The sequence below is a fragment of the Malus sylvestris genome, chromosome 6, assembly GCF_916048215.2.
Source record: "Malus sylvestris chromosome 6, drMalSylv7.2, whole genome shotgun sequence".
NCBI lineage: Eukaryota > Viridiplantae > Streptophyta > Magnoliopsida > Rosales > Rosaceae > Malus > Malus sylvestris.
The window spans coordinates 31,370,963-31,383,018 of record NC_062265.1 but is presented as its reverse complement, the minus strand read 5'-3'; the positions used below and the strand labels follow the sequence as shown (position 1 = coordinate 31,383,018).

The 12,056-nt window shown below is 41.2% G+C and overlaps 1 protein-coding gene across 1 annotated transcript; it reads right to left on the bottom strand.

The window, feature by feature from the left end:
* Positions 1 to 1,924: 1,924 nt before the first annotated feature.
* On the bottom strand, positions 1,925 to 4,684 carry LOC126626099 (myb-related protein 306-like). Its single transcript, XM_050295306.1, has 3 exons — positions 4,246 to 4,684; positions 3,608 to 3,737; positions 1,925 to 3,087 (listed from the first exon to the last, which is right to left on the bottom strand). Exons 1-3 carry the CDS (start codon positions 4,376 to 4,378, stop codon positions 2,226 to 2,228), a joined length of 1,125 nt encoding a protein of 374 aa, XP_050151263.1. The 5' UTR covers positions 4,379 to 4,684; the 3' UTR covers positions 1,925 to 2,225.
* Positions 4,685 to 12,056: the final 7,372 nt, after the last annotated feature.

The window sequence follows — 12,056 nt, the reverse complement described above, 5'->3', positions numbered from 1 at the left end:
ATGCAAAGTTCACCTGCACAAGTGAGCGTGAATAATTGTAAACCCTTGATGTCTATAAACTTTAATTTGCATTAACGGCTTGCCGCAGTCACTCCGAAACAACCGATAATTTGAGTCTATGACACTCCACTTGTGATGGGCCTAGTTATAACTAATAATTGTCTACTTAAGTGAGTAATCAATGAGTAATCAATGTACTCAAGAGTATTTAAATGAGGCTAAGCTTGGTTGTCACTCTGGCGAGAAACATGTGCTCTCATGACTTTGGCTTAAAAATCCATTACTCTCCCACGGTCCATGCATATGCACTACTTTAATGTCTGTGTCTCAAACGAAGCTTCCTCCTTCCTTTGAATTGGAGGTTGGATTTCTTTCAAAAATTAGGCCTAGCAGTAAGTCACTAATTCAATTTGTAGCTCTGAAGTTGAAGACATTACTGAGGATCGCAGAGACATGCAGCTGCTAGTCTGTGAATCTGTGTGCAAGCTGTGCAGTGATTCAATAAATTTCGGCTGTAAATGCGATGCCAATTCAAAAGGGAAGGAGGATAAAGCACTGTTCATGAGAGACTTGTGCATATATAATGCATTTGCGGCATCGATCCTCCAAATCCAATGCTTTTACTTTACAGTTTAGTTTACGTCAAAGTTTTGACTGGTGGTCAAGCAAGTCCAACTAAAATAATAAGATGAACCAAACAACTAAAATAATAAGATGAACCAACATGTATTATTTCTCTTTACTTATAAATGAAAAATCTCATATTCAACTTATATGAATGACAATAACGTGTAATATTTGTATTGAATTCGATGCCAAAATTAACTAGTGGCTTAGCCTAGTCCCTCTCTCTCTTAACTAGAATAAATTATACCCTCTCATTTTGAATCAAATATTGTTGTATAAAAATAATAATTTAAATTTAAATAGTCAAACCGTTCACATGTTTTGCATTTAAGGCCTTCATTTTGCATATTTCCAAGGCAATTCTTGGCTTTAGATTTTCCTATGTCGTCTCACTCATCAGAACCCACTCTTAATTATGAGAATGAGAATTTTGACAATGAGAGATAAGACCGTCGACACCGATAGAGCCGATTGGCAATGTATTAGGTTTGGGAAGAAAACCATCTAATTAGGGTTTGCCTCAAAATGGCTTGTAATTGAGAAGAAACTAGTTCAAAAGTTATACCGTACTTAGGAAAATCATTCATGCACTGGAATTCTGACTTGTCGGAGGCTAATTACTAGCTTAATTGTGATTACTGGTTAGCACTTCTTTGAGGGAAATGTAATCTTTAAAATCCGAGGTATGAAGCGATTTCTCTTTCTAGAAAGGATATGAATACAGATTCTGTTCTTAGGAATATAATATGATTAATGCTAAGTAGATTAAATTTGTAAATTAAATGATGTGTCATCAATAAAAAATAAGTATGTTAATCAACACTTACGTAATAGTACACATGTATAGTACAAGGTTAATTATCTGATGGTTTACAGAATATTTAATCCGAGAGAATACAGGCACACGATCTAGTGAAAATAGATATGGTATAAATGCTAATTACTGTACAGCTACACAGGCTATACTTTTTTTTTTTTTTAGAACTAGACAAACAAGTTTAAACAAAATTAATGCGATTATTAATATTGAACCTACCATTCACAGCAAAATTTATTTCTCCTGCCGACACTAATATAATCGTGAAACCCTAGTACTAAACCGTACATTATCATTCACTTCATGAATTACCCTAATTTCATGGTCTGTGGAATTAAGCTTTTTCCCTATAGATCGAGGGGAAGCCAAACTTATGATATTCCCATACTTTCTGCACAATAGATATGTAAAAACGACTAAACGAGAGAGAAATAAATAGATATACACAACTTTTACCTACCAACAAGGTCCACAAGAACATGAAATTAAACAGCTTGATTCATTATTCTCCAGAGCAAAAGCAGATACGTAAGTATGGATATACTTTAATTAATTTACACTTTTCTGTTTTTTGATTAAGGTGGTGTTATCTTTCTGCTTAGGCTAGTTGACAAAATAAAAGGAGTACTACAAGGATGGCTAGCTAGCTACAAAGCTCAAAAGCCTAATTCCAAAGAAATTAAACAAAAGAAACCCTAATTAAGTACTCGATCATCTTTTGTTTTAAACAAAAGAAACCCTATTTATAGTACTTGATCTTGTTTTTTTTTTGTTTTTTTTTTCAAAACAAGCCTGCACCATTCTCCAATGATATGTTGATTAGGTCTTCGTGGGCATGAGGTGCAGCATCGTCAAGGAGCCACTTCTCCAGCAATGAGAGAGGGACTTGTCCCTCCAAATTGGGCTTGCTCTCATCCTGAAACAGACAGCTTGCCTGATCTGCTATGAAATTTGCATTGTTCTCATCCACTGACATGGACTGAGACACATCCGATGGGGATGAGTTGAAGCTGAACAACGAATCGAAAGCCTGATCCGGCGTGGTGGTTGCGCTGTGCGCCCCTTCACTAGAAGTGCTCATTGAACGACCTCTAGTAGTTGCAGTAGCGCCACCTTTGTTGTCGTTGTCGTTGTTGTTGTTGTTGTTGAAGGAATTGGTCTGATCAGCATTGGTCTGATCCGAGTTTGTTTGATGAGCGGAAACCTTTGGCGAATTTTTCATCCAGTTTTCGAGCAATTTCGCAATGTTTTCGGTATTGGATGCATACGTGGAGGTATGATGTGGCCTTGTGCTAGTGCTAGGGTTATCATTAATATTGTAATTACCTATATTAATGGAGGGCTTCAAGTCTTGCAAGTGAAGGTCATGAGAAACAGTAGTGGTACTAATAACATTTGGTTTGTCAATGGAGAGAGCCTCACAAAGAGCTTGCTTGGCCATGTGGATATCAGTCTGAAGCCTTCTCTCCCATTGACCCTTGGAGATTGGCTGATCATGTGAATTACCATCCTGGTGGTTGTGATGGTCATGACCATCAAGCCCTGTCTGAAGCTTTTTCAGCTTCTTTTTCAAGTGGGTGTTCCAGTAATTTTTTATGTCGTTGTCTGTTCTCTGAGGAAGATATGAAGCTATGGCTGCCCATCTGCACCCATTAAAAATTTCATCATCCAATTTAAGGAATTACAAAACAATAAAACCAATTATTCTCCTTTTAATTTACTCTCATTTAAAAAACGAAAATTAAAGAATTCACTTCCATATATTCTTCTCCAATCCCATAATATATAATATGTCATCAAACAACAATATAAAGAACTTCACTATTGGGATTTGAGAGTATCTAACCCCCATATCAAAAAACAAAAGATATAATAAATTAAAAATACTTTAATCAAGTCAAATTCATAAAATTCATGCCCCAAACATATAAAAATATAAATTCAAATTTGGAAGAAAAAAACATGGGAATAAGTAGATATGGAGGTGAAAGCTATTTGGTTTAGTAATTTTCCAGATGTAATAATTTCTAGATTAAGATTTCACTTGTCAAGTAATAGAATCCCAAGAGGATCCTCTATGTAATGTTTTATTTCAAGTTTTTCACTAAAAAAACAAAAGACAAAATACAAAAATAAAAACGTAGAGATGAGGGGAAGTGTTACCTATTGCCCAGAAGAGCTTGGAGGTGGATTATCATCTTCTCCTCATGATCAGTGAAGTTACCGCGTTTGATACCCGGGCGGAGATAATTAGTCCATCTAAGTCTGCAACTCTTACTGCATCTCAGCAAACCTGAAAAAAAAGAAGTAATTAATTAAAAATTACTGCCAATATTCCGACCAAAATAAAATTACTGTCAATAATCAATATGATCAGAACACGCATCTGCAGTAATAGTACTTGTTCCGAGAAGGAAAAACCAGTACTAGGTCATAATTACATGACTTTAATGATTAAATCAACCCCAATCTGAAACCAGTTATTACCAAAACGAGAGAGGTAAAAAACTGTACCACATATATATACATACACAAGATGCAGGATGGTACTGTTCTACAATATAAACGAAGAAAGAATTAAAATGGGAAATTATTGCTTCATACCTTTCTCCGCATGCACACTCTGTTTATTTTTGGTTTTTAACAAAGCAAAGAATAATCAATTGACAGAAATAAACAGAAGCGAGTATAAATCGTTTACCAAGAATAGATATGAAATTACAAATTGAGTATTCAAAGTAGCTTAGCTCAAATTTAATTAAAAAAATTAAGGTAATAATAATATAGAAAATTTTAATTACCAGTGTTAGTTGGAACTGATCTCCAATTCCCAGGACCATGTTCTTGAATGTAAGAGACCAAGATGATGTCTTCCTCTGGAGTCCACGGGCCCTTCTTCACACCAACTTTGTCACAGCAAGGTGGCCTTCCCATAATTTCCAATTAATCTAATTCCCACTAGGTAGCTCTAACGGATGAAGAAATTGATCTCACAAGAAGATTGCAGGCAGTTGCGAAAAAAAAAAAAGGGTTTATTCTTCTTTTGGCAATTCTCCGAGACAAACTGAAGAGAGAGGGTTACTTGCCTCTTTTTTTCTCTTTTTTCTTCTCTGAACTGATGAAGGATTGCAAAAACAAGTGTCCAAGGCAGGTAAGTTGGGCTTGTCTTGTAGATAGATAGCTAGATATATATAGAGAAGAGAGGAGAGAAGAGAGGAGAGAGGAGAGAGAGAGAGAGAGAAGAGAAGACAGAAGGCCCTGGTGAGGGCTGAGTGCTGAGAGCTGACCAAAGCAAGTAAAAAAGGAGTCAAAATGGACAGCAAAACAGCATTTACTCACTGCTTTCCCTTGCAAAAAGTCAGCCATGCTTAGACTGCTTCACTCATTATCCATTTTTTTTCTCTCTCTCTCGCTCTCCATGCGGAGAGCCTCTCACAAAACCGTAGGGCATTCAATGGGGGTATAGTGGTGGCACCGAAAAACCCTAATTTTTACCCCCCCCCTCTATGCCGTGTGTATTGTATTGTATTGTATTGTAGAGAGATTGTTCCGTAATCCGTATACTTGGAACACATTTACATAATTTTATTGTTTTACTCATACTATAATATGTGTATTTACTTTATTCATATATCATGCATTAGCATTGTCGCTCTTTCGTATCATAACACGTAGAATGATATAAGAGGATAATATTTGCATTCCCCTATTTATGAATATATAACATATCTTAATTGAATAAAATTAACAACAGAACCGTTTAATTTATTAATCTTTATTTGAAAATCAATCCTACAAAAAAAATCATTTAAATTTGGGATAGTTTAATCATCCAAACATATCAAACAAATAAACGGTTTATCATAAATATGTTAATTGGTACATCCACAATATATTTGAATGATTAAATGATTTTTGATTGAAATGATTTTTGTACGAGTGATCTTCAAATGAAAATTAAAATATTGAACAACTTCGATTATGAAATTTTATTGCATGTATAATTATTATATTATTATTTAAGAAGTCCTCCAATTAATTAGTATTTATTACTATAATACTGTTATTGATCACTTATCTTTTTCCCTTGTGGGGAAGGGACCAGGATCCTCTCCTAAGCTAAGGATAAGGATCCTCCTCATCAAGGGATGTGGGCCGTTAGATGAAAATCTAACGGCTACAATTATTATAACTTTAAAATGACCTCCTGTTTGTAACCGTTGAATTTTCATCCAACGGCCCATACCAATTGATGAGGAGGATCCTCATCCTTAGCTCAGGAGAGGATCCTGGTCCGTGGGGAAGGGGCTTGAAGGCTTTGGATCAATTAAAACGCCAATCCTCGTGATTCGTGCATGATTTTGATGTGGGTTGGGTTGCAAGTAATAATTAATCTCAATATTCGAAATATCCATAGTATATCATCATGAGCTTTTCAACTTCATCTCGACTCTTTGCATGCTCAATCTATACCCTACGATCCCATGATCTATCTGGTGCCGGTCCGGTACTGCATGCCTATTCTTATGAAAACTTTCATGGTGGTTATCTTACCAATCATCTATAACAGGATTCACAGATCAATTATTAATCCGACGGTTGTGGGGTACATATGTCAAACTGATTGGTTTATCTTTTTTCGGGATAGCCAAGATGGATACTTGTTCTCGTTGTAGTTTAGGTTTGGGACCATCATATCATAATCCTCAGTGTCTTCAATGCTATATGAACATGTGTCACATAATACATTGCAATATGTTTAACAATTTATGGAGGGAACTTCAATGATCTCGTATTTGCGGGATATCAACGTAGAGTACTGCATGATGGGTGTCAATCATTAAAACATATTAGAGAAACGCTAAAGAGATTCTGTGGATGCAAATTTTTTCCTCTTCGATCTTGGATGATTTTGCACCTACAAAACAACTAGCACCTTAGGTTAAGGCCAAAAGCCTCACGCGCCCACGATGAATGGGGGGGGCTTTGGCCGAAGAACCTCTGATGCCAAAGTTAGAATTTAGAGAGAAAGAGTGTTTAGAGAATTTTGGGATTTTTGCCAAAGTGTTGGAATTGGCTTTTTGGTGAGAAATGAGAGTATATTTATAGGGATAGGAGGTGGCTAGGGTTTTTTGGGTTTGATTTAGGTTTAATTAGCCAATTTGTTTGGCTATTAAACATAAAATGAATGTTTTGGTGGTTTTTTGTATAATTGGCTAATCAATGTCACAAAAAAGGAAAATTATGGTGAAAAAAGAAGGAAATGGCCAGCTCCCTTTGGAGAAGGGATAACCGGCCTTTAGGGTGATTTTTGGGCTTAATTTGGTGATGTAATTAGCCTTTAATATATTGATTATATTAATTGGTTGAGGATGTTATGGAATGTTTGAAATAAATGACTAATTGAATAAGGAAAAAATGAGGTAAAAACATATATGGAATGAAATAGGTTTTGAATTGTTACCCATTTTGGGTACTCCTGACTTCGTTGATGGATGATTCTCCACTGCTCGCGTGTAGGAAACCCGGTATGCCTCGAGGGTATTTTTGTCCTCTTTTGTCCAAAAGTCCACGTGTCACCTAGTGAATATTTTTGGCTCCACAAATGCCCCCACACCTGTTGGGCTGCTCGCAGAAAAGGGCAGCAGGTGTAGAGATCTTCTTGCTTTAGGAAACTTAAGACTGCTTCCTATTTTGATGTATATTCTCTCTTTAATAGGAAATTAGATCCTTCTAGGAAAGGGAAATAAATTTCTCTCAAAGCCTATTTAAATCCACCTTAAGTGGGTTATTAAATCAACTTTGGAGAGCGATTTATTCTACCCTACAAGAAAGAGATGGCTTAGAGGATATTTGTTCCCCCTCCTCTAGCAATCTGCTACATCTTGCCCGTGCAAAGGACCGTCTTTCGTTGATTTCTTCGTCTTCTTCGTGGATGGTGCTACCGCGGGGCAGCCGTCGGGATGGTGCGGCACGTCGGCTGGCATGGGCCAGGAGTCGACTCGGCATGGGCCGATGAGGTATTATGGCAGGGACCACTGCTTTAAGTTGCTCGACTTGGCTAGAACTAAGGGCAGCTTGTGTGGCTGGGGCCTCGGATTGTGGCACTAGGGCGCAGTGCTAGGCAAGTCACATGGCTTATGTCCTTTTAGGCTTTTGGACATGACGCGAGCTAGACCGGTGATTGAGAGAAATGAAGAGGTTGCGGTCCTCATGAGCTGCTAGAATGTTGAGTTGAACTTCCCTGCTAGGTACCACGAATGACATTGGCTACTTTAACTTTTTTCGTCAGGAGAAACGTGGGCTGCTCCCAAAAGAGGAGGTGAATAGGATCAAAGTGGATGCACTGGCTCGTCCAATCACCGTTGTGGATCCCGCTGCAACTGAAGGTGGGAAAATGGATATTCTCTGCTTGCTCAAGAGATGCCGGCTGAGAAAAAACCAAAGATTTCTTTCGCTGCTCGAGCTGGTTCGCCGACTACCTCCAGGCTTGTGATTGACTTGACTTTTTCCAAGAGGACGAAAAATGAGGCTGCTAGATCTGAGCATGTGGCGCCTGCCATGTCAAGAATGACATTGGGTACTTTAACTGCCATGTCAAGAATGGCTAGTACGATTGCTGATAGGATTGTTCGGCATAAAGGTCTTGTCATGCCCTTAGTGCCGAATTTTGTACCAAGACGTCTGTTGGGAGCTAAGTCCAGTTCACCTTTGGAGAGGATTGCTATTATGAAAAGCGATAAGGTGGACTCTACTGCTAAAGTGGCGCCAAGGCCCATTCCTTAGCTGCTGAGACTGATTCGCCTGTTTATGCAAAGAAGGGAGTGGATGAGCTACAGCACGTCCGTGTTAGTCTGCTTAAGAAGAATGAGCAGCTGAAGGGTGAGAATGATGGGCTTTGAGGTTTTAAGACCTTATCTATTTCTCTAGAAGACTTGCTTGCTTTTACTTTAAAGGCTTCCATTGGTGAAGTAGTTGGAGAAGTTAATGCCCAGGCTGGGGCAGCCGGGGGTGAAGCGCCGGATGATGCCGTTGCTAAGAGCGTTACGGCTGCTGAAGGTATGGCGACCGAGTAGTCGTAGGATGTCCAAGCTGTTGTAGTGTAGTATTCTAGGTAGCCTTTAGGATTTTCTTTGTTTTTCCTTGTAGCTCTTGTTTTGCTTGAACTCATTCGGCCTTTGCTAGTTATTTATAAACATGTTTTCCTTCGTTTTTCTTCATCTTCGCTTCTTTTGTTCATGCCCTAACCTTTAGACTTGATAGACCAGTGGCATGCATGCTACTTTTTTATAAGCAGACAAGCTCGCGTAGCCTATGCAGCCGTAGGTGTTGGTGTAGAACTTTGCAAAGTTGTTAGCCATAGGGTTGGCAGCCGGATGCCTTACTTACAGAAGCAGACAAGTCCGCGTAACCACTAGGCTGTTAACCTTGACTTTCTTCAATTCCGTAGGTTGCGTAGCAAGTATCACAACATTTTAGGACTTGGTGTAGGTTGTTCCGCGCTTGGCAGAAGTGAAGCTTATTGACTACGTAGCATGTTGGCAGTGGATAAAACTTCGTATATGCGCGCTAGCTTGTTTAACCTTTCATAAGAATGTGTGGTTGTATAAAGTCTAGCGCTGCTTTACTGCTCGAAAGGCAAGCCGTAGGCAGTCTTCCGGAATCCGTAGGCTACCTTAGTGCACTCGGTAGCAGCTTTAGGGTTCCAGGGCAGTCGTCTATAGGGCGTACTGCGTAATGTGCCCCCTCCGTCTCTAGGGCCCGGTTCCCCGCGGATTAGGCCAAGAGACCCAAAATCCTTCAGTTAGCTAAGCCTTGAAAAAGACCATTGTGGCTACTTCTAGGAATCCCGGCACAAGCCATCGTGCATCTAGTTACACTAGGGCAGCCAGGCTCATCCACGTCTGGATATTTGAAGTGTAAAGTTTATCCTCCTATCTTAGAGAGCTAACCCATATTGGTGTCGGGGAATTGGTTTAACCTCTCGCACTGGAGAGCATGGTTGGTCCCTCGGGGGGCGCAATTCCTGCGATGAGTCCCTAAGAAGGGCGCAGTCTTCTTTTGAAGTGCATGAGTGATTAGTTGTTGTAAGCATGCAGCCGAGCCAAGTTGTGATTACTTCTAAATTTCTCATTGAAAAAGGAGTGAAACGAACGAGAACTTAGCTGTAAGGTAGGAATTGCATAACAACTGGATAGTCCTCAGCTTGTGAGGTGGTGCCCGTCGAGCTTCTTGAGTCTTCGGGTTTTGATGTAGCGGGAGGTCACACATGGTACTTCTTCAGATTGTAGGCCATCCACTGATTTTCGATCTTTTTGCCGTTTCATGGTGGCGAGGGTGTAATTACTCTTGCCGCCTACTCTGCTGATCTTGTACAGACCTTCCCAGATGAGATTCGTCTTTTTGGATCCTTCTCTGAAGGCAGTGATGAGGGCTTTTCTGCGCCGTCGACATGCAAATGCCAGAAGTCTCCATCGGGTGGAGTAGGCACGGCTAGAGTGTGCTCGGCTACTTCTGAGGCATCGTTGGGCCGCTCTGTTGCGTCACCTAGGCTCGGCGTGAAGGCGCAGTAGGGAGCTGTGGAGATAGGGCCATGTCATACGCAGCAGGAGAAGCTCAATTGCCGGTATTGGGCCACTCTAGAGTTGAATCATTGAGCAAGGGTCGGCTAGGGCCGTGTGGTGCGCAGCAAGAAGTGGTACTTAACAGCCGGTACATGTTACTCCTATGTAGAATCTTTTAGGGTGACGAGGATAAAACTTGCTTCTGAGTGTGTCATTCCAGTGTTGCGTTCGTCAGAAAACTTTACATTCGCCGGGGTCTATGCCTTTATCGTCGCGCGTCTGGATTGGGCAGAATAGCACGTCATGAGGATGACTGCATGCGTTTGAAAGTAAAACTTGTGCTTCCGGGTTGCAACAACTATCACCAAAGTTAGCTTTTGAATTTTTAATAGCATCGATGAGAGCTTTTGAACTTTAGAATACAGGTAGTCGGGCCCCCATCTCTTCTCGCATGATGGTAGAGCTTATTGCTATTTTAGATACCATCAAACATGTGAATAAGTCCTCCGCTGCTTCTATGGAGGTGATGTCGGGTACTTCTTCAAGTCCTTGAATGTGCATTGGCGAGCCTCATCCCAAAGTGCCTGCTTTTTTGCCAAAGCAAAAGAGTCTGCCAGAGTTAGATCTTCTTTCATGATCAATTTTCCGAATAGCGGGTGGTCTGCTGGAAGTCCTTTTTGGAAGGCTGCTCTAGCTATCGAGTCGTTGCATCCGACTATTTTTGCCTTCTCTACTTTGAATCTCCTCACATAGTCGCGAAGCGACTCCTTTGGGTTCTTCTTGGCGTCGAACAAATGGTCAGACTTCTTTTTGATCGAGCGATATGATGAATATTCTTTGGTGAAAACCAAAGAAAGTTCGTAGAAATTCCTGATGGATTGTGGCGGCAGGGTGTAGAACCAATCTTGTGCCTCACCTTGTAGAGTAGTGGCGAATATCTTGCACATGTGATCATCGTTGTTTCAATAAAGGATCATTGCGCTTCGGTAGCGCTTTATGTGTCTCTCCGGGTCTTCATCCCCTTTGAAAAATGTGAAATGTGGCATGCTGAACTCGCGTGGAGGCTCTGCTTGCTCGATCTCGTCCGTGAAGGGTGACCTGCTTATGTTGATCATGTTCCGTCGAAGTGCCTCGTCGGTGACCTCGCTGCGTTGGAAATCATGCAATCGCTTGGTCAAGAGTCTATCTACTTCTTCCTGAATTTGCCTTTGTTGGGGTAGCTGAGCTCTCGGCTGCTCCTAGCCATGACTTGCTGGTCTAGGCTGCTCTTCCAGGTGTTTGGCTCGTTTATGCCGCGGATGCAGTGCATGTGGTGTGTTCCTAGCAGGTGAGCAAGTTTTTCGCAGGCTGCTGGTTGAACTTGAGCTGGATTGAGTGACTATTTCTCTCCGTCCGTCGTGTTGCCTACTCTGATGTGAGGTGGAGGATGCTCCTTGTGGGCTTAGCTGCGAATGGACACTTTGCCCGGAAGGTTGCTCATGTTGACTATCAGAGTATGACCCCAACCGTGAATGTATGCTCATCCGTGGGCCTAGTCGAGAGTGCATGTTCCTCCGGGCGCTAAGACGGGAATGTACACTTCCCAAATGTTCGGCTTGTGACTGGTCGAGTGGCTGCTTGCCGGGACGCTGCTGGAAAGGTCTATCTGCCCTTGTCATACTTTGGGATACCTCGTCTAGGGCACGTTGGATCCCGATGCGTTGCAAAAGTTGATTCACCAAGGTTGTCTGTTGTGCAAGGGCGCTCGTCAACTTTATGACTTGTCGAGACAAGTGTTGTTTACCATTTGGATTGGAAGAGCTTGGAAGGAAAGCGCCTCCTTGGGCAGTGGAATGGTGGTAGACTCCGGGCGTGAGATTTGAGTTGGGAAATGTCAAATCCGCGAAAAAATGTGGTGAGAATGCCCCCGGCTCAATGGTAGGTCTGGATGGTTGAGATAGTCTTGGGCCGACTTGGGCTGCTTGGAAAGCCACGAGAGCAGGCTAGGCCGTGAGAGTGGGCTGCTCGACTGGAGCTGGCTGGGCCACGGGAATGGGCTGCTCGATTGG